Here is a 23,612-nt window from a genome sequence, read left to right as displayed (position 1 = left end):
CTTTGTAGAAATTCTTAAATATTCAGTACATTAATATAATCAATCACTAAGGGGGTCTCATTGGGAAGAATTAGCTTCCTAAAAGTAACAAATTTGTTTCCTTGACTTTACATTGATGTGATCCAACTTCAAATTTTCTCTATAAGAAAGTCAATACTATTTTGCTGAATATAATATGAAATGATGTACTATTGTTTTAATGTGCATTTAAGTACAATTTAAACTCAAGACTATACTGCTTTATTTACTTGTTGAATTCTAGTACATCAGTATCTTTGTGTAAATGTTTCTATGAACTGATTTAAAAATAATCAATCTTTTCAATATCTATTTTTCTCTTGTCTGTGTTTGATATTTAAGAGTATAAACAATTTTAAGCAGGGACCATGATACTTATAGAAACCATCTTGTGCTCCTGTACTAGAATCTCAGGGATAATGGATTATAATCCATTCACATTTCATATTCTAAACATGTCCTGAGATAGTCTCTGAATAAATACATTGTTCCCAAAGGAAATGGATCATTAGTTGAAGTGCATCCATTAATTTTATTACCTGTGCCCCATGCTTAACAGACTTCTAAAGTATTTTTAATTATGGCACTACAGAACATCCAAGTACTTTGAAACTGACACTTAATGTGAAGAATACCTTGTCAAGTATGTTCATATTTATTTGTGAATGCAGGGTAGAATAATGTAAAACCTGTATTTTCATAGATCTTGGCATACAAAGATATTTGCAATGACACTGTAAAACGAAGCTGGCTAATAAATACTCCCCTTATTTTGAATGCACTTTATTTTAAGTGTCATGTCATTACAAACTCATTTGGCATTCAATTTAAAGGTCTCCATCATGACACAAGTTCTTCCAGAATCCATGAAGAAAGGGTACACATTTGGAGACTAAATTATCAGAGGCTTCGTTTACAGCCAGTTTGATTTTCATAGTGTGGTTTCCATGATTAATAATTTACATAAAAGGCAAAGTGAAATGCATACATATTACTGTTTGACCTTTTCTCATCTTTTCTACTTCTAAATGTTCCTGAACTACTAGACAAGTATTCTATATTCCCCAAATTTTCTTTGATTTTCCCCAAAAACAACCAAACAAAAAGTTGCCCCCCAAATTTTAAAGTACAAAAACAATTTTTCTAGGGCAAACTCTATTTTGTGACTAGAGCCATATAAAGTGTGGCAGTCAAGATTCATTAAGTATATATTGCATATAGAATGTTATTGGACATATAGCAAGAGTGAATGATAATAAATAACCCCAGCGTGGCACTGGTACTCATAAAATGTTAAAATATATAGAAAAAACTATCTAGAATATTAGGTAGATTGTGAAATATTTATAGAGAAACATGGACCAGAATCAAAAAGCATGGAGAGTTAGGATTTTCCCAGGTTCAGGGAGTGTCCACATTGGTGAGATCAGGTAGTCATCAATGCACTTACTTAAAAGTATTAGAATTAGTAGCTGGTAAGGATTAGTGAACAGTTTACTTAATTGTAACTATAAATTCTTTTTTTTCTTTAGAAATTTCTCTAATTGTGTGTCAAAATAGTTCCATTCATATAAGAAGTTAAGTTGTACAAAGTGCTTTTTTCATAACAATATTTGAAGGTAAATAGCGTCTATGGATGAGGAAACACTCAGAGAAGTTGTCATTTGAATATTGCATAACACACAAAAAGAATCCCAAAGCCAGGATTTTAACCTATTACTCCTCTGACTTCAAGTCCAGAGCTTTTCCCACTATACTACAATGTCTTTTTTATTCATATCTTCCAAAATTCTTTTTAAAAAAGTTTGGAAAAGTCTATTAATCTCTCCCCCAATTAGCCAAAATTACAAAAGGCTTAGTTGCTAGATTACAAGGAGATAATAAAGGCACCAGTACCAACTTACTACTTACCCTAATTAAGTCAAGGAAATAAACAGCCTCTTGAATTGTAAATCTATAAAACCCAAGCCAAAAAAGTGATGGCAGTCATCACAGAAATTATCTCTAGAAAATTTTTTCATGCCAACCCGGCTTTTCTTTAATTTCTAGCTCTGGCTCAGACCATTCAAGGCCTCTACCTAATAACTGAATGTACCAATTCATGATATGCAATGGATCTAAAGAAATCATTAAGAGAGATTTAAATTAGAGGGAGTGAAGAAGAAGCATAAAATAAATGTCAAAGGATATATGGCTTTTAAATTTCTGCTTTAGATTACCCACATAACGATTTCCTTGTAACAATACAGAGGAAGATTTTTTTTCTCATTATATATATATATGTGTGTGTGTGTGTATGCATATGCATGTATATATATATGTGTGTTTGTGTACATATACGTGTATATGTATATATGTGCGTGAACATATGCATGTGTGTGTACCTATCTGCACACTGGACACAAGAATTGTCCAACACTAGGAAAATGTTTGGTCTATGACTTAAAACAGTTAACTTTATTCCATAACTTATTTTATTGAATTTTAAAATAGCACATCCCAAGAAATTCTATTAATAAAAAGACAAAAAGGCAGCACAATAAGAAACATTGGTGCTCTAACCCTAATTTGAGGGCTGGAGGCATCATGATTAGTTATTCGGCATTGCTAGATAATTCTGTGAGAATGTTCTCGACCCTTTCAGCAGGCCAGCCATTAATTACCTCCAAAATAAAGCACTTCTTAACAACAAACTTCAGAAATGACTGGTTTTGCTGGTTACTTGTACTTCATCTCTACCACATCTAGAATTGAAGGAAACTAAATGGTTTGGGGATTAGAATAAATGGGAGGAAATCCCCAATGTTAGTGAAGGTTTTTGCTCACTAAAATGGGTTAGTGAAGGAAATTCTATAATTAGGAAAATCTACCCTAGTTTTAAGGACTCTTAAAACATATGGATATTAAAGACAGTCAGAATTTGAAAAATAAAGACAAATCAGGAAGAGGACATTCCATGAATAGGGAGAAGCCTGAGGAGAGGCATGGAGGGAAGGAAGCTCTTTCATGCTTGCAGAATGTCACTTAACTCATACTGTTTCTATGTGAATATGAGGAGATAAGACTGGAAAGGTAGGTTGAAAACAGAGAGTTAGGACCACCATTCAATGCAAAGAGTACTCAGTATAGAGTCAGGGGATGTGGGTTCCAGAAATTTACTATCTATGTGAACTTAATTGGGCAAATAATTAAAATTCTTAAATTCTTGGGGTTTTTTATTTTATAAGATGAGAATGTTGTACTGAATGACTTTCTTATGTTCCTTCTAAATCTAGAACTATGATCCTGTGATTTTTGTATTGAAATAGTTCTTTCAAAATTCATGTCATTAAAAAATTTAACTTAAGAAAATCACTTGGGGGGGAGCAGGGCAATGAGGGTTAAGTGACTTCCCCAGGGTCACACAGCTTGTTCATGTCAAGTGTCTGAGGCCGGATTTGAACTCAGGTCCTCCTGATTCCAGTGCCAGTGCTTGATCCACTGTACCACCTAGCTGCCCCAAGAAAATCACTTTGTTCTGTTAACTGCATTATATTTTTAGATCTAAGTAAAGTTTTTAAAATTTATATATGATTGAGTCCAACTTGTAAAATAATTTCTTTTTTTGAATGTCAATTTCAGCCAATATATAGAATCACACATACATTAAAGGGTATCAGCACATACTAACAGGGTTATAATATAGTGCAACTTATTATTAAACAAATATAACAACATAAATATCCAAGTGAACAATGATCCCCTTTAGAATAATCACTTTGGGAGGCAACAGATTACTGATAATACCACTATTGATCAAGACATATTTGGAATTGACTAGAACCTGGTGTACTTCTTTTTTCAGTATTTTCAAAGCTATGAGATATTTCTTCTTTGGGTATTAGTTTGATTTGGGACTGGGGAAAGTAATTCAGAGCCATGGCTAATAAATCAGGTAAATAATCAAGTTGGGTCATATTATTTGAGGGAAAAATATAAAATACATGAAATGGATCATCTTATATGACTAGTAAATTAACTCTGAAGGAAATTTCCAAAGAGGAGTTCAGAAATCTTTTGACTAAATCCATCATTGTTGTAATCAGGATTAGTCCTCCAAGGTGAATATTTTAAAGTATCACCCTCATCTGGATGGCTATCTTCTACTATTTTTTCAAAGTACTTTATAGTCACATTTCACTTTGCTATACATATATATCATATATTTATAAGCATGCATATATACAAATATCTATGAAATCATATATGTGGTTTTTGTGCTTCAGTCATTTCAGTCAGGTCTGCCCCATTTGGGGTTTTCTTGGCAAAGATACTGGTGTGGTTTGCCATTTCCTTCTCTGGTTCATTTACCAGTAAGGAAACTGAGGCAAACAGGGTTAAGTGACTTGCCCATGGTCACATAGTCTGAGGCCAGATTTGAACTCACAAAGAGGAGTCTTCCAGACTTCATGGGCAGCACTCTATCCACAATGCCACCTAGCTACCTCTATATATGCAATGCTATTATGATAAAAATATTCCACTTTATGTTATTAATATATTGACTCATGCCAATGATGATTTATACCTATCATATATATTCTAGAATAGTAAACATTGGATTAAAATTTTTAAATCATACAAAGAAACCCAATAAGACAAGAAAATTTTCTCATTTTTTATCATAATAGCATAAGAGAAAACAATTATTACAAAGTTATATTCATTGGAGATTGATTAGAGCCCCCTGGCATACGGAGACCATCTTGGAAGATAGGGTCAAGTACTCTATAAGGTAGGTGTAGGAAACAAAGGCTTTTTTTTTCTTTCTCTGAGAGAGGCTGTCAGAAACCTTTATATATGTCTCTGATATACTCAAATTGCATTTGGGGGTTTTAGTGCCTGCCTCTACACCAGCAGAGCTCCTAGAATTTAGGGGTTAGTTTGGGCATTCTCCTGGTACCAGTATATACCTTGGTCACAAACAATCCACTTAGTGTCAATCATAGACTCTATCCACTCTAGAGAAATAATCACATTACAGAAAGAATATATACTTTGTCAAGTAAAAGATGCGGGGAAAATGACAGAAAGAGAACTCAAAAATTTCGAGGTTATTTTTGTATTCTAAATTCTGATGACTGTCTTGTAGTAATATTTTGAATTAACTGTGAATTAATTTCTTAGCACAGCATCTATCTTTCCTGACATTTACTATAGGTGAGACATAAACATAAGCCTAAATGCCTATCCTGTAGGCAGTATTTTTAGAGATAGAATGAAAAACATTAAGGATTGCAGCAAGTCATTCAGAGAATCTGGATAATTTAGGTGAGAATCTTTCTTCCCCACCATCCCTTTCCTCTTGTCTCCAACATAGAAATTCCCTTTCTTTTCAAATGCAGGAATTTATATCTGAATCATGTGGAATGGCATGCCTCAGGTCACAGTGTGTCCCTGAACCCCAACAGGAAGTCTTCAAGAAAAAGTTAGGTGACCATTTGTAGGATGAGTTTAAGAGAATATCATCCAGGTTGGATTAGATCCATCTCTGAGATTCTGAGACCCTGAAAACCTACTAAAGTCCTGCATAGGGAACTAATTACTTATCTAATCCATGACAACTCTATAAACAGAACTCAACTATAAAGAGAAATAGTTTTGGCTCAAAGGTAATCAATGAAATACTAATTATTTTATGTAATCTCATCAGTATCCCTCCTTCTTTACTTCTGCTGATTTAACACTGGTAGCATGGTGGATAGAGCACTGAATTTGGAGTAAAAAAAAAAAAAAAGCTAAATTCAATTCCAGACCCACCCATTCACTGGTTGTATGAGCAGGATGGGCAAGCCACTTGATTTCTGTCTGCCTCAGTTTCCTCATCTCTAAAATGGGGGTTGTTTTCAGGATAAAATGAGATATTTGTAAAGTGCTTTTCAAACTTTAAAATGCTATAGAAATGCCAGCTACCATTACTGGCACTGTTCATCAACCATTCTTTTTTTTGCTTCTCTCATTTTTCTCTTGGCAATTTATTTTCTTGCTTCTCCTCTTGCCTCTCTGACTTTCTTCCTCTTGCTCTCCAAGTTTAAGTATGAGGCTTAGGTTTTGTCCACTTCATCTCCAAGTTTAGGGATTTCCCAACATTTTTGTCTTAATTGTCTTATCTATCGTGTGTGTACTCTATTTCTTAAGGATCCTTTCATTTATATGGCTTCATTTATGATCTCTAGTTACATTTAAATATCTTGGTGACCTAGTATTTCATTGTGTGGGTGATTTTTTCAGGAGACAATTCATCTATCATTTAAGAGAAGGTCTTTTCTTTATCTTTATATAAATAACTCCAAAATCTCTACAATCACCTCCAAACTCCAGATGCATATTTCACTCAGCAAATATTTAAGTCAACTATGCACCAGACACTGTGTTAGGTATTTGAACACAAAACCAAAAAATAAACCATTCTATTGAGAAAAAATACAAATATAAGCACACACAAAATATATAAAAAGTATCAAAGTATAAATAGATTTTGAGGGGATTAGGAAAGGTCCAGAAGACCTGATCTTTGAAGGAGGCTAGGGATTCTGGGATGCACAAAGGAGGATGGAGTAAATTCCAGGTATGGCAGGATCCTATAAAAAGGCATGGATGGAAACTAGAGGTAGCATGCAGTGTGTGCAGCAAGAAGATCAATTTGGCTGTACTATAAAGCTCACAAAAGGGAATTATTTGTATGTAATAAGATTTATTCAAATTTCAGTTTGGATTAAATGAAATAATATTAGTGCTTTACAGACCTCAAAATGCTATAAGAATGTTGGAAATAATATCTATTATCCTGTAATAATTGTTGCTGTTATTGTTATTATTAGTCAAGTCATATAAAGGACAAAAAGAGGGATTTATATTTGATCTCAGGAGAGAGTAATATTGTGTCTTTCTGAGCTCTGTGTTCTAGAACTGTCACATTGGCAGCTGTATAGAAGAGATAGTGGAGATGCAAAAAGTTTGAGGCATAGACATCAATCAAATGACTATTCACTAGTTTGAATGAGAAGTAATCAGAGCTAAAACAAGACAGTGTCCAGGTGAGTAGAGAGAAGGTGACAGATGTGAGAAGTGTCAGAACTGGCAAGGCTTGGCAACTTTTTGGAAATTTCACACGAAAGATAATTAAGTGTCAAAACAGACTCCAAAGTTGCGAGCCTGGGTAAGTAGAAGGAAGGTAGTAGTGATAAGGAGGACTGGTAGAAATAAAAAAAAAGATGGGAAGAAGAGGAATGGGTGCAGGGGAAGGTACTAAGTCTGTGTCAGACACTGTAGGTTTGAGATGACAATGAATACCCAGTTTGAAATTTTCAATAGCCAGTTGGTGGTTTGGTACTGGACAGGAGAGAGAGTAGAGCTTGATAAGTAAATGTGAGAGTCATTTATATAGAAATGATTATGAGAGCTAATTAGGTAATCAGTAGAAAGAGCATAATGAAAGAAAAGGACCCAGAACAAAATGGAATTAAGGGCTCCTAAAAAGATAATGGTTCAATGAAGGATACTGAGAATTGTTTAGTTGGGTAGGTAAAACTAAGAAAGCAGTCTCATGAAAAACCAAAAATGAGAGAGTATGCAGCTATGTATGGTCAATAGCCTGAAATGCTGCAGACTTGGCAATAAGAGATCACTGGTAACTTTGAAGAGAATAATTTCAGTTGCTTGATGAGGAAGGAAATTAGACTAAAAGGAGGTGTGAAATGAGAGAAGAAAACAAGTTTTGCCAACTTTTTCTATGAGTTTGGTTAAGAGAAGAAAGATATAGGACAATAGTTTGGGGGAAAATAGTGTAAAGTGATTTGCCTTTTATTTAAGGACAAGGAAAATCTGGAAGTGTTTACACAAGGAATGCACCAGTAGATTATGATTGAAGACTAAAAAGAGACAGATGATGATTGGCATTGTAGCTTGTCAAGTATATACAGAGGGGTTGGCCTTGGCTAAGAGAAAGGCCACCTCTTCATCAGAGTTTATAGTAAAAGAGGAGAAAATAGCAAAAATATCAAGGAGTTTCGATACTAGGACAGAAGAGGGAGCTCATGGCAAACAACATATATAAACATATATTTTTTTATATTTAAATTTTTTTTTGTTATGAGGTCAGGTTTTCAGGTGAGAGGGTATAAGGAGGTGGAGGTAAAGGAGACTTAACAACAGAAAAGAATCTTTAGAATAGCCTCTCTAGAGACAGATAGAAAAGTATATTAAGCACTTTGTACCAGATCCTGTGCACTCACATTGTATTTAAGATGGAGTGGACTAAATAAATGCTTTTTACTGTTTTAGAATTGATACTATCCGTAATTTTCATTAACTTGAATTTGCAAAAATAAACACAATAGTGCAATAAGATAAATTAAGTTGGTTTTGTCAAATTTTGAGTTTGTCTAATGCTTACATATATGGATATGTATATTTATACATATATATACATATGTGAAATTTTAAATATTACTATTTTAGTGACCTGTAATTTTCAATTAAGGCATTTACAATTTTTAAAAATAAAAGCATATATATGTATGTGTATATGTGTGTGTATATATGTGTTATTAATGATTTGGGGGGGAGGGGTTGGGGGTGTGTCTTATTTTTCCCAGAAGAGGAAAATCATGACAGTAAAAGCATGAAAAGCATATATAGTATTTTGAAAGAGTAATGATTGCTGCTGTTTCCAGTCTATTATGATAAAAATATTATGACCAAATAATTTATAAGTGATACGATGGAGCTGATTTCTATCGATTATTGAATCTGCTTATGAGATAACTAGGTGGTCCAGTGATTAGAGTACTAGACCTGGAGTCAGGAAAACTTCAGTTCAAATCCAGCCTCAAACATTTATGAGCTGTGTTATTCTAGGCAAGTCATTTAACCTGTCTGCCTCAGCTTTCTAATTGGTAAAACGGGAATACTAAACATATTATATGGTATCTTTTAGGACTATTTTGAGGATAAAAAGAGAAAATATTTGTAAAGGGTTTTGCAAACCTCAATGAATGATATAAATAATAGCTATTGTTATTGTTGTTATAGTTATTCGCAGGAAACTCCTATCAATACAGATCTCCAACTGCTCTGAATCGGTCTTGAACAGTTAGATGACTCTCATATTCAGAGGGAAAGGGACTTCTCCAAGGGGAAATGGCTGGTACATATCTGAGGCAGTAATTGAATCCTAGGTCTTCTTTACTCCAGGGACAACAACTCTCTCTGTCTCTGTCTCTTTCTCTCTCCTATATACCATACTATTGCTCACTAATTTTAAAATACAGCTTTAAAAATAATTTCTGGGCAATATAGTTATAAAATGTTCCTTACCTGTATATCATATTCATCTGGAAGCAAAATGATTTTTTTGCACTGAGAAATAATAATAAAAATATATGTAATCTTGCCTTTAATTTCATTTCGAATTCATAAATGGATTTTCTAATACAGTTCTTGTGATAAATATAAACCAATGTGTTTATCAAATCCCTAAGAAGATTATCTAAATCAACTCTGTGTAATTACCATTCACCATCTGTTCCGCCAGTGCCTGAGCTGATCTGCTGGCATCTTGTAGTTTTCTGTACTTCTCGGGCTTTTCTCGCTCTATGGCCTGCAGCATGACAGCAAAGGTGAGTATTTCAATACAGGGATTCAGAAGCGATACATTAATCATAACTTCTAAAGACCCTTTCTAGTCTCGAGCTATTTTATGGTCCTTTTATCACATTATGCTCAATGATTTCTCTATTCTTTCCTGGCATCAGCATAGTGATTGCAATGTTATAAGACAACCTATTGTTATATCATCCCTCTATGATGTCCTGTCACAAGCTTTCATATATTTATGACCATTTCATCTATGAAGTTTTGAAATCACATGATAGCTTCTGATATTTTGCATTCCTATGTAAGCAAAAAAGAAATATGTAATATAAATTGTAGCAAGACACTGTTAAGATTCAACTGCCAGAAACTTTAAACTATATTTTTATATCATATATAGTTATAATGTTTTACATGATAAAATATATTTTTTCAACAAAGTTAAACTGCCTATTTTTTTCTGTATATAGATACAATTTTACATAAAATAGTATATATTAGATGTATATTTTTGTTCTTTCTTAGGTTTGGAGATAAACAGAGACTGCTTTATATCCACAGTAAAACAGTAGTAGATATGGATATAGTCAGCATATAAAGCTTGCAACATAGGATCTTTCCTTTTTTTAAAAATAATTCTTCACATGCTCCCATTTTTGAAGGGAGAAGAGAAAAATTGTTAATTTCTCCTAACTGGATTTAGATTCCTGAAATGTGAAAGTTAAAGTGTTCTTTAAATTAAGAAAAGCTGTTGTTGTTACATGATATATTTAACTCACAGATATCTAGAAGGGAAAAGGTGTGATTATTTAATAAGAGCAAAATATATTTTAAGTGACAAACACAGTAGAAAGTTCCTATAGTCATTTACAATTTCAAAGATTCAGGTAGTATTATATGCTCTCCTCAAGCATAATTATACACAGTTAAAGTCTATTGTCATTCAATCATCACAGACTACATATTTTACTCTATTCCTCATGGGTAATGCAATTGTAGATCTGGACCTCAGAGATAATCTAGTCAAACCCCCAAAGTCATAAAAGTTAGAATCATTTTACAGGTGAGGAAAAATGCCCAGAAAGGTGAAATAATTTGTCCAAAATCACACAGCTAGTCAGTGGTGTGACAGGTAAAACTAAATGTGTGTGCTCATAATATTTTCACAGTGGCCAAACCAGATGAGGACCCAAGACTTCTGATGTCATGTCCTGATGTCAATGGGATATCAAAATGTCATTTATAACAAAGATCTTCTGTACTTCAGCATAGAAGAATCTTAACTATTGGGTTCTTTCTCTAAAACATATTTGCTATTATACATCTTTAAAGCAATTTAACAATTTGCTTAAGACATAAGTGGGAGAGTATATAAAGGCACATATGCACTTGTGTACCTTAATATGTTTCTAACCTAACTTAGAGACTTTACATGTGCTTTTAGAAAGGGATAAGGGCCTCTAGAATTATTTTTCCAACACATTAAACAAAAAGAATCCAGAGTTTTTTTTTCCTTATTGGCTATATTATTTTCAGAAGTTAGTGTGATTCAATAACATTTATCTACTCATTTGCAAAAGAAAGAAGCCCATAAATTAGGATTTCTGGATTCAAGGTCTAGACAACTAATTATTGCAGCATGGGAAAATGAACTTGTAATACATGATACTATCAAATCTGTTGCAACTCTAATATATGAAAACATTTATTTAAATGGATTCAAACAAGATTAGAATGAGAGATGACAACATAATGGAAGGTTTTTGTTATCATATTTGCCTTTAAAAGTTGCCAGTGATCTTCAGCTATCAATAATCTGTAAGTCTATTAAATTACAATGATCAGGAACTCCAAAGGAGAGAGATGTGTTTTTAACACTTTGAATTCTAGTTGAAAACATCAGAAGCTACAGGTTATGGAACTCTGGTATAATTTCTAACTTATAACAATTTTAGCTGAAGCATATTAAGTATCACTTGTACATCCAATGATGCAATGATACCACAAGCTAATTAGTGGATTATGGGGTGTGTAAATCTGAAACAGATAAAATCTTTCAATAATAAAAAAGTAACAATATGAACTATACCCTGGGATCGCACTATCTAATTGGGGAAGAACAGAAGTAGATGGTTGGAAATTTGAATTTGTTATTGTTTACTTTCTGTTTGCCTCTTCAATTTCTGTGAAGTCCATACTCTTTCTTCTAGGTCTTCTCATCTTATTAACATATCTGTGTTCTGATATTTTAAGAATGTTCCATGTTAAAATGTAAATGCTAGTTGTAATGAACCAGTTGCAATGGCTTTTCAAAGAATATAGATAATTTTTTTTAAAAAATCAAAACAATATTTAATGTTATCACCAGAGCTCCAGTGACCAATATGAAATTGAACCTGTTCAATTTGTGAACCATAGTGGGAAAAGACAAATACAAAAAGTGTTGCTGAAAGACATTTTTAGTGAAACTTTTTTTTCTAAAATTTGTTTTTGTCTTATCAAGTTTACCATTTTTTCATTTGTTATCCTATAAGATATGTTAAGAAATGGTGTAGTCCCATCCAAGAAAAGGTTAAATAGGATACATAGTCTGAATTTCATGATAATATTATAAGTCTACATGTGCTTAGGTAGAGATTTAGTTAATATTTCAATACAGAGAATAAACCTGTCAAATTTGGGTCCCTGAAATACTTATTTTAGTTATCTTTAGTATTATTCTTTTCTAGAAACCACACAAGCTCTCAATATCATTTCTGAAAGTAACAACCAGGATTGGTCTTTAATAGGTTGAATTAATTGCCCTGAGAGGTTCCTTCTAACCCTTAAATTCTATGATTTAGTAATCAATTACCAGGCATGGTACTACTTTCAGGAAAAATGATTCAGAGTAGGCCAAGCAGGAGGACATAAACTTTTTTTTTAAATACATCTGAAGGGCTGACATAACCAATTAAACTAATCCTGCTTACAGAGGGCAGAATAAAGACTAATGAGATGAAATTTAAATAAAGTAGATTTGGGTCCAATAAGGCAGAATTGTCTAATAACTAGAGCTAACCCAAAATGAAAGTGGCTGCTTCAAAAGAGAGTGAATTTCAGGGGGCAGCTAGATGGCGCAGTGGATAGAGCACCAGCCCTGGATTCAAGAGGACCTGAGTTCAAATGCGGCCTCAGATACTTGATACTTCCTAGCTGTGTGACCCTGGGCAAGTCACTTAACCCTCACTGCCCCACAAAAAACAAAAACAACAACAACAGAAACCTAAAACAAAAAGACAGTGAGTTTCATGTAACTAGAGGTGCTAAAGTGGAACAAAGGATAATATCAAGAAGATGTAGCTTTCAGGAAGGAACCAAAGGAGAGGCACCTTGGTTTAGTATGGGCTAGGTAGGAGTGAAGCATTTAACTTGAAGTCCTTACACCTAGGTTTGAATTGAGGCATTGAAAGCTAACAGTATCCAGAGGCAGATAACTTTATTTCCCAAGGCTCAGTTTCTTCATGTTTAAAGGAGGACTATAATACTGAATTGTATATATCCCTTTGAGGAAGGCTCCCAGTAAGCATAAAATCTCCATATAAATGTGACTGATTGAGAGGCAATGTGATACCATGGCTAGAGCTATGGATTGGAAGTCTAGAAGAACTGGGCTTGAATCCTGTCTCAGGCACTTACTCTAGTTGCATACTCTTGTATATGAATCTAGGCAAATCATTTCACATCCTGTGGCCTCATAGTACTGATTGATATGGTGAAGGGGTTAGACTTGATGACCTCTGGGGTGCTTTCCAGCTTTGAGTTTCCTTTTAGGGTCTCACTAAAGTACCTATGACCATGTGTTAAAATATAAAATATGCATAAAGTGTTTATTTTGTATGCACATGTAAATTTGCATTTGTATGTACATTTTTCATTTAGTAATAAGGGGCTGGATACCAAATATTGGATACCAAATATTGATTAATAGAATGCTAAAAAGTTTCTTTTGGTATTATTTTCCATGGACATTGAAACTGGGGGTTCTGGACTGAAATTTAAAGCGAGTCTTCTTATTAATTCAGAGCACAAACTACTCAGATCTGCTTCCACTTGAGTGAAAGTAAAGAAATGGTTAGGGAAAAGGAAGAAAGAGCTTTAAAAGACTATTACCAAAAAAATAAACAAAACCAAAAAAAGTTGACCTTATGTTTTCTTCATCAAAATGGGAGTCAAAGCTTCATACATTTTTATTTATTTATTTCAGTGAGGCAATTGGGGTTAAGTGACTTGCCCAAGGTCACACAGCTAGCAAGTGTTAAGTGTCTGAGGCCGAATTTGAACTCAGGTACTCCTGACTCCAGGGCCAGTGCTCTATCCACTGTGGCACCTAGCTGCCCCAGAACATATTTTTAATCTCAAAATATTAGTTCTATAAACTATCAAAGAAAAATGTTTTTAATTATAGAATTTTAAAATATAAGCTTAAATAGTAAAGGACAATCTAATCATAGAAACAAAAACATCATCATTTTTATGCAGAGTTAACAAGAAAGCAGAGCTCTGTATTTCTGGATTAATATGTATATAACCTCAAAGGTCCATGACATCATTCACTACCATCTCTTAATATCCATCTGTTTAATGCAATCATACCTAAATACTTAAAAGATGAAAAACAGCAAAATCTATTTGATCTTAACAATATTATTAATATAATATCACTTACTATCTCAGCATATACATACCTAGTGATTTATTTTTTTTAATTTATACAACTCATGAATTATAAATATTCCTTAACTTGGAAGTACCTTTCAAGTGTCATGATAAGTCTTGCTATTTAGGTCACTTTCATGGCCTAACTAAAATTTGTATGATCACATACAGATTACCACTTATTAATCAAGTTTTTCAATTGCAAGAGATTTTATAATAACTAATAGTGTATAAACAGAAATCAGAATGGCAAGCCCTTAGAAAACAGGTAGTATATGTCCTAGAAATTTTCTCTAGTGCCTTGTGCTTTTCAGATGAGTTTAGCTTTTAATTAAAGGTCTGATTGTAACAAAGATGGAAATTATCATTATGAGAGGGAAAGTCTGATTAAATTTAAATGCTGTATTTATGAAAACACTTAAAATTGACCTGTTATTGGTAGATTTATTATATTGCTGTCCTTAGAAAAGAAAAGCCAAATAGAAATGAGTTGGGGAAGGAATAGATGATACCTTTTTTCAAAAAAAAAATTTTTAAATCAATGCTACTTGGGGGCAGCTAGGTGGCACAGTGGACAGAGTACCAGCCCTGGAGTCAGGAGAACCTGAGTTCAAATCCGGCCTCAGACACCTAACACTCATCAGCTGTGTGACCCTGGGCAAGTCACTTAACCCCAATTGCCTCACCAAAAAAAAAAAAAAATCAATGCTACTCAAGTTCATGAGAAACTCCAATGATGATAAAATGGCTCATACATACTGACAAATGAAGAACTAAGAAAATGAATGAGGAAATATCCATTATAATTTTCATGCTCATGTGTGTATATGTAATTATATTACATATGTATACATATATGTATATGCATGCACACAAATATGCATAGTCTGTGGGTATTTAATTCATACATGTATGTAGCCTGATTAAAATATAGGCAATCAATTTTATATTCTGTTTTAGTCAGCAAATAAAAATGATGCTTTAAAAAATGTTCAACTTCATAAAAGTGACTCAAGAGGAATCAAAGTCACTTATAGTATAGTCTATTGTATACTGTTCAGCATATTCGATTTGTCAGTTGAGACATTATTGACTGAATGTAAATTACTCCTAAATAGGCTAACAAAAACTTTTAATGCTATATTTCTTAGGGAGAAACACAATGGTTTTGTCTTATTAAAACTGACTTAAGAGGCACAATTACAAAGACAACCAAAAAGACCATACATGATTTAAATCAATAGGAATTTTTCACATTTTTCTTTAAGGTTCCTATAATGATATGATTTATAATTTTATTAGTTGAATATAGAATGGATGATTCTTTAAATATTTTACAGCTTGTCTCAAATGATATATTTTCTCTTCATAGGTTCTATTTTAAGATAAGTTAAAGACTATATTCTACCTTTTCTCTCATTAAAATATTTCATTATGATGAAAGCACATGTAATGTGGGTTTCTTTATATTTAAAATAGCAACAGAAATATGTCTGGTTATTAATATTACCTAAGAAATGCTATCATAGCAGAAATAGTTATTCCCTTTGAACTCAGTAAAGATTTTGATCTATATTTTTCATTCACAGATACCAAATGATAATGCTACCCATGAAATTCTTCATCAGATTGTCTGGCCATTTAAAAAGGCTCTGATAGGAATGATAAATCCACTGGCCAGCAGTAATTTTTTCTCCAAAAGAATCATGTCTCAAAGCAAAGATGAGATTTTTCTTGGAGAGGAGTTAAGTACATGAAATCTCACAAAATTGTATAACCAATAAGAAAGTATTTTGAAAAGATTAGGTAGAGATAGTTTCAACCTTGTAACTTTTTCAATGCCACTGCCTATTTATATATGAAGGAAACTACTCAGAATTTATTCACATGTGCCTTCCTTACCTAGAAAATATGCTTTGCTTTTTCAGAAAAAAAATATATGTATAGATAGATAGATAGATAAATAGATAGATAGATAGATTCAGTGTATGTATTTAGAAATAGATTGATGACCACTTTTTAATTTATATCTATAAAGAAGAAATCATTATTAGAAAATGTATTACTACATGATCCTATTATAAATAATCTAATAATAATTGATATTAGTCTAGTTAAGAAACAAGCTATCCTTTCGTAAAGGAAATATTGAGTGAGGCTTAATTAGACAAATACAAGAATCAATTCATACCTTTAAAATTCAAGCATCTTATACTTTACTAACATGTATTAATGACTAAAAATTAAATCAAACTACTAAATTATTATAGTTGACAAAATCTAAATAATGTTACCTTAGGGTTTTCTAAATTACTTCCTATTTAAGAATGTCATACAAAATTTGGTCCTTACTTATGACATAAAGACACACATAAGCACATCAATTTCCTTTCCTTAGCCAATTCTTCTTTTTAAAAAGTAGAAGCAGATATGATGCATTTTAGTCAAGTACTTGATGTAAATGAATATCTTAACTATATAAATGGTACTCAGTTCATTGATGAAAATCACATCTAGTTAGCAACAGCATAATCAAGTAATAAATTGTCAGTCAACTTTAACTTCACGTGGTATTTACAACACATTTTCAAGATAGAGACATGGACATTAAGCTAGCACATTACTTTCATCCTTTCAATACTAATATAATTATATAATATATTTTGGACTTTTCCAACTTAATATCAAAAGAACAAAAACTAATGAATGAGCCTACATTGACTTTTTCTTTGAGGTCTGAAAGGTTGCCTTCTTTTCTATATATTGCGAATTCAGGGCTTTGCAATACAGCTTCTGATCGAGTCATCCAGCTGTGAAGTTCAGTTGTATCAGCATCAAACCTGAGATGTGAAAAAAACAAACAAATCTTTAATTTGTAGTATATTAAAATTGTGAGGAAAACTTGCCAAAGTACCTAACTCCCATATCCTTTTATCATCTTTACATTGATGACTCATAGCTTATATCTCCAGCCATAGTCTCTTTCCTGAGCTCCATCCCTGTGTCCATTAGGTATCTCATACTCAACATTTCTAAAACAGAACTAAGTCACTTAACCCCTGTTGCCCCACAAAAAAACAAAAAACAAAAACAAGAATACAGCTATCTTTCTAGTCACTCAGGTTTATAAATGAATTGTCATCTTTAATCCCTAACTTTCACTCATTCTACTTACCCAGTCAGTTGCAGAATCCTGTCATTTCTACCTCTGCAACATTTTCCCCCATTCATTACCCCTTTCTTGTACTTATACTGCCAAGGTTTCATTGTTTCTTGTCTGGACTTTAGCAATGGCCTCCTAATTGCCCCCACTTTCTAAATCTTACCCTCCTATAATCCATTCTTTTTTTTTTTTTTTTTGGTGGAGCAATGAGGGTTAAGTGACTTGCCCAGGGTCACACAGCTAGTAAGTGTCAAGTGTCTGAGGCCAGATTTGAACTCAGGTCCTCCTGAATCCAGACTCAGTACTTTATCCTAGCGCCATCTATAATCCTATATAAACCTATAATCCATTCTTCACAAACTGCCAAAGTGATTTTTCCCAAATCACGAATCTAACCATGTCACTCCCTTATTCAATAAATTCCATTGTTTCCTTTTTGCTACTAAAAATAACCATAAACTCATTATATTTAGCATCTTAAACCTTTCCCAACAAAGTCCCAATCTGCATTTCCCTGTATAAACAGGTATGTTGTTTTCCATGTACTCCAGAGTCCAGTCAAACTTACCTCCTTAAGATTCTTTATATACAATATAAACAGCACTCCATGCCAGTAATGCATCTCCTCCTCAGTTCTTTCTCTTAGAATTCCTCTAATTCTTCAAGATTTAGGGCATGAAGCCTTCCCTAATCTCCCTAGCTATTGGTTCCCTGCTCCAAAATCACCTTCTCTCTATTTTGTGTATACTTATATTTGTGAGTTATCTTCCTCATTAGAATAAATGTTTCTTCTAATATTGATTAAATATAGACTGAAGCATGCTATTTTTCATTTTCTTTAATTTTTTTCTTTTATTAGAGTCCTCATACAAAATGACTAATATCAAAATGTTTTACTTAATTATACATGTATAATATATATCTGTTTACTGCTGGGGCTGGAGCAGGGGAAGAGAGAAAGAGGGAGGGATACAATTTGAAACTCAAAACTTTAGCATTTCTTTTTTTTTTTTTAGTGAGGCAATTGGGGTCAAGTGACTTGCCCAGGGTCACACAGCTAGTAAGTGTTAAGTGTCTGAAGCCGGATTTGAACCCAGGCACTCCTGACTCCAGGGCCAGTGCTCTATCCACTGCGCCACCTAGCTGCCCCTGAAACTCAAAACTTTAAATAAAAATGTTAATTAAAAAAAAAACCTAAATAAATAAATAATCTCTCTCTCTCTCTCTCTCTCTCTCTCTCTCTCTCTCTCTCTCTCAAGAAGAAATGCTTCTTGAAGATAAATACTGCTTTACTTTTGACTTTGTTTCCTCTAGGGCTTAGCATGATTACTGCTACATAGAGGCAATAAATGTTTGTTGATTCATTGATTCAATCAGTCACTATGTATTATGTACCTACTGAGGGCCTGTTACTAGGCTAAACACTGGGGATGCAAAAAGAAGCAAAAGATAGTCCCTGCCCTCAAAGAGCTTACACTCTAATGAGGGAGATAACATGCACATATAGATGAAGTAAGCTATATACAAGATAAATAGGAAATAATTAACAGAGGGAAGGCACTAGAGCTAAGAGGACTTAGGGAAGGCTACTTGTAAAAGGTAGAAAAAGAAGGAAGCCAGGGAGGTCAGTAGGGAGCAAAGAAGGGAGAATATTCCAGGCCTGGGGTCGGTCAGAGAAAACACCCAGAGCTGAGACATGGAGTGTTTTGGACCAGGAGGATAGTGTCATTGGATCAAAGAATATGTGTTGGGGAGTGAGGTAGACCAGAAAGGTAGGAGGGGGCTTGGTTATGAAGGGCTTTAAGTGCCAAACTGAGCAACTTGGAGGCAATAGAGAGTCCCTGGAATTTGCTTCCAAGTAACAACATCTGAGTTCAAATCTTATTTCTGTTACTTAATAAGTATGAGACATTGAGAAAGTCACTTAATCTCTCTGGGTCTCATTTTCTTCATCTATGAAATGAAAGGCTGGGTCTAAGGGGCTTCTGAGTTCACCTCTAGTTCTAAATCATGATTCTATGATCTGATAAGCTCTAGCACTTATCTGATCATTAATTTGGTGTTTAATGTTCTGCCTTGTTGTGTTTTTAAATGTTTCACTTGGTTTGTTTCCTAAACTAATTAATAGGCCCTTCAAAGTAAAGGACCATTCTGTAAGCTTCTTTCTTTTATCTTCAATGAAATGAGTAGAATGAAGATGAATAAGTGACTGCTTCCAGGCCAAGCAGCAAACAAGATGGAAGATAACATATTTTCTCTGATCCCATTGACCTGTAAAACCTCTCCAAAATAGAAATCATGTAGCAAAAATAAAGAAATTCCAGCTATTTCCATGATTTAGGGCACCCGGAAGCCAAAAGGGTTTTTTTTTTTTTTAAATGAGCTTATGTCTACACTGAACTCATTCAGCACTCCTCCCTCAAACCCCATCCTACCAGCAGTGGGAATGAATTCACTATACAGAGCTACAAAAAAAACATTACCACCAAAAAACAAACAAACAAACAATCACATCACAACAACAACAAAAAAAAATGAAAGAAAAAACAAAAAAACAAAAAACACCATCAACAACTCCACCACTTGGTCTACTCTCTCTCTTTCCAGGGCTGTGGACATTTGGGCTCTAGGCTTTGGGAGTTGCCTTGGGCAAGGACAAATAGCCAGCACCTCTGCATCACCCCAGACTACAAAGCACTATGGAGGGTACCATTTTGTACTGCAAAATATCTCTGCCAGGATCGGAAGGGAAAGAGGAAGGACATATGTCTCTGCTTGAAATAGAGCACAACACTGCATTCCACCCACCCAGCTCCCCTTCTCCCACGTCCTCAAAGACCCAAATAACAAAGATTAACCCAGTAGCACATGGAGGCTCTATGAACTTCCAGTGCCTGGCTAGAGAACTGAGGAACAGAGGGAGTGTGACAGGAAAGCAGGACAGAACACAGTGTATGTGGGGGCTGTGTGTCACTCCATAAGCCTGAGGGAAAGTACTCAGCATTTAGGCAAAGCCAGTCCATCCAAAAGTCACTTAAGGCAAAGACCTAGGCTGATGTAACTATGAAATGTTCAGAATAGGAGGAGGCTGGGATGGTTTGAAATTCAGCCACCAAAAAACAAAACAAAACAACAACAACAACAACAACAACAAAAAACTATTATCAGAAAGGAGGGAACCAGAAGAGTCAGAAAGTGAGCAATAGGGGAAAAACAAATTACCAAAGATCTCAGAAGGAAGACAACTCAAACACTTTGAACATAAGCAGACAAATCAACAGGGAAAACAACAGCAGAAAGAAATTTGGCTTCTAAATAAATTCAGGCATCTATGAAGATAAATGCATGTTAGAAACAGATATAAGGCTTTCAAAAGTGATTTTCATAATTTGAAAGGGCAGACAGTTTTTATACTAATAAACATTTCATGAAACCATCAAATGTGAACCTCATGTACTCTGAAAATCTTATAAAGCACAGGCTTTCTTTTAAAACACTCATCTCTGTCTAATGAACAAATATAACTTCAATCACAGAAGTGACATTTGGACTTTATGAACATGTGGTGACTTTCTGTAGGTTATGCAAAGAATACCTTTCCAACGAATTAAAGCTAAATCAGTTTTCTAGAGGCTTTGCCAGGTACAATTGCTATCTCCACATTTCAAGCCTTTGTCGAAGTTGCTGCCATGGTAACAGTTTCCACACTCAGTTGATGGAGATTTTAAGTAAAGCCTGATGACCAATTGGCAAAAGGTTCTAACTGTTATTAGCTCTGAAAGCTGAAAGTTAAATTCTACTTGTAATTCTTCTTTCACCTATATTTTTTTCTTCTTTTCCTCTTCCCCTCCTCACTTTTTTTTCTTTCTTTCAATAAATCTGGTATGGGTTTAAGCACAGAGTTATCATGTGCCCTGTTATCTAAAGGTCCTCTAGAGAGCAGTTACACAACTTTTAAGTTTTCCACATTCAGGAAGGTGCATCAAACTCTCTTTGGCCAGTTTCAGCAAACAAGTTTTCCATGGAAAATAGCATCTTTTCCCATGTGCATGAATGAAATAGAATAGAAACAGATGAAAATTTTCTGAAATAGAATAGAAACATAATTTAGACAAAGCACCATTGTCTCTTCAGTGACTGCTCCTATGTTTAAAGTTGCCCTCATTCAACTTCTTTTAGCCTTGTGACTTCATGACTCCCTTGGGCTATAACGAATCCAGTCCTTGAATTGATGTGAGTCTGCTACTGATGATATTCCTAAGCTATTTCTCTTCTGTCCTTTAAAATCTCTGTTCTCAGTGTATATTCCCTGAGGGCTCATTGCTTCAAAAATATACTTTAAAAATGAATCCCTTCATGGGGGCAGCTAGGTGGCACAGTGGATAAAGGTGGCGCAGTGGATAAAGCACCAGCTCTGGAGTCTGGAGGACCTGAGTTCGAATCTGGATTCAAACACTTGACACTTACTAGCTGTGTGACCCTGGGCAAGTCACTTAACCCCAATTGCCTCACCAAAAAAAAAAAATTGAATCCCTTCATAAGACTTTTCTACACTAATGTGCCCCACTAACTTCACAGGAACTTGGCAATAGGATAGGAAATGACCATAGAAATTATCTGGTCAACCCTTCCCTCTTATTTTATAGATGAAGAAACTCTGGCCTAGAGAATCTAAGTGACTTGCCCAAGGTCAGAGAGTAAGTAGGGCTAGGATTCAATCCCAGTCCATCAGGCCCCAAATCCAGTTTTCTTTCTAATGTACTATGTAGCCCATTAAGCCATGTAAAATAGTAATATCTTAGTAATCTCTTCTTCTGTTAGGACCAATCTCTCTGCCTATCATTCCCACCACTGAACAAATGAATGAAAAGCATTTTTAAAGCACCTATCATGTGCTAAATGCTGAAGATGCATGTAGAAAAGTAAGATGGTCCCTGCTTCCAAGGAGCTCATGTTCCAATTGGGGGAAACAACACAGGATAGGAAGTTTCAGTTGCAAGTTGGATTGAAGGGCTTGAGGATCCATAGGGCACAGTAAAGCAGGTGATAGTGCATTTTTTAATGTTCTTTGCACTGATAAAACCATATGCATTTCTGATGTTGAACCATTCAACAATATCAAGGTCTTTGGTAGTTAGTACTCCCTTCCCCCAAGGTCTATAGCTTCTATAAGGACATTCTCAAGGTCTCACTTAAGAACTCTGAAATTGATTGCATGACATGAAATACTAACACAGGACTGCACAGCATGGCATGCCCTCATCAGAGAAAGTACTGTGCTTTAGGAGCAAAGTTGAATTGAAGTAGCTCAAAAGAAACACGAGATGCACACATTTGGGAGAATCCACCCCAAATGTTCACATGGATTATTTGTGCCTGACCTGTGGTAGAGCATTCTGAGCATTCATATTGGTTTGATTAGCCACAGTTGGATACTGTGTAACTTGACTCTAACACAGTGATGTCATTTTGGTCCTCTTCAAGGAAGAAACGCCACCACCAACAATAGTATCTATGGGTGCTGGGGGAGGCAGGGGATGTAGTACTTGCAGATTCAGTTTCCAGGTTCCATCTCCACAAGCATTGATCCTCTGGATGATGATTGTGGGGGCTGGATGGAAGCAGGCCTTATGTATGTGGGGGGATGTATTCCTGGGACTCTTGGGGGTGGTTTGCACCACTTTTTTTTGTTTTGGTTTTTTTGGGTTTTTTTAGTGAGGCAATTGGGGTTAAGTGACTTGCCCAGGGTCACATAGCTAGTAAGTGTTAAGTGTCTGAGGCCGGATTTGAACTCAGGTCCTCCTGACTCCAGGGCCGGTACTCTATCCACTGCGCCATCTAGGTGCCCCTGCACCACTTTTTAAACTCTGCTAAAAGGACCCCACACAACTTCCTATAGCCCTGCTTAGATTATACATTTTCTAATGAGCTCAAGACTATATAAGCAATATAGACAACATGGAATTCTACTGTCTTACCTCTTCTTTGCATATGTTGTTTCTTATAATATCCTCACATTCATTATGGCATCACTTGATAGATGATAGATAGAAGTATACACACATGTGTATATAGATATCACACATATAATTAGTTTATG

At 34.5% G+C, this 23,612-nt stretch overlaps 1 protein-coding gene across 1 annotated transcript in view; it reads right to left on the bottom strand.

Moving 5' to 3' along the window:
• DMD (dystrophin) overlaps positions 1–23,612 on the bottom strand; it is a 2,325,391-nt gene that overhangs the window by 1,564,204 nt on the left and 737,575 nt on the right. The window contains 2 exon segments of the mRNA XM_043994767.1: positions 9,571–9,658; positions 17,066–17,189. Of these exon segments, the coding sequence (XP_043850702.1) occupies positions 9,571–9,658; positions 17,066–17,189 (212 nt within the window).

Source organism: Dromiciops gliroides, chromosome 3 (assembly GCF_019393635.1).
Source record: "Dromiciops gliroides isolate mDroGli1 chromosome 3, mDroGli1.pri, whole genome shotgun sequence".
Taxonomy (NCBI): Eukaryota; Metazoa; Chordata; class Mammalia; order Microbiotheria; family Microbiotheriidae; genus Dromiciops; species Dromiciops gliroides.
The sequence above is the reverse complement of the archived record's forward strand: the minus strand, read 5'-3'. Positions and strand labels throughout refer to the sequence as shown.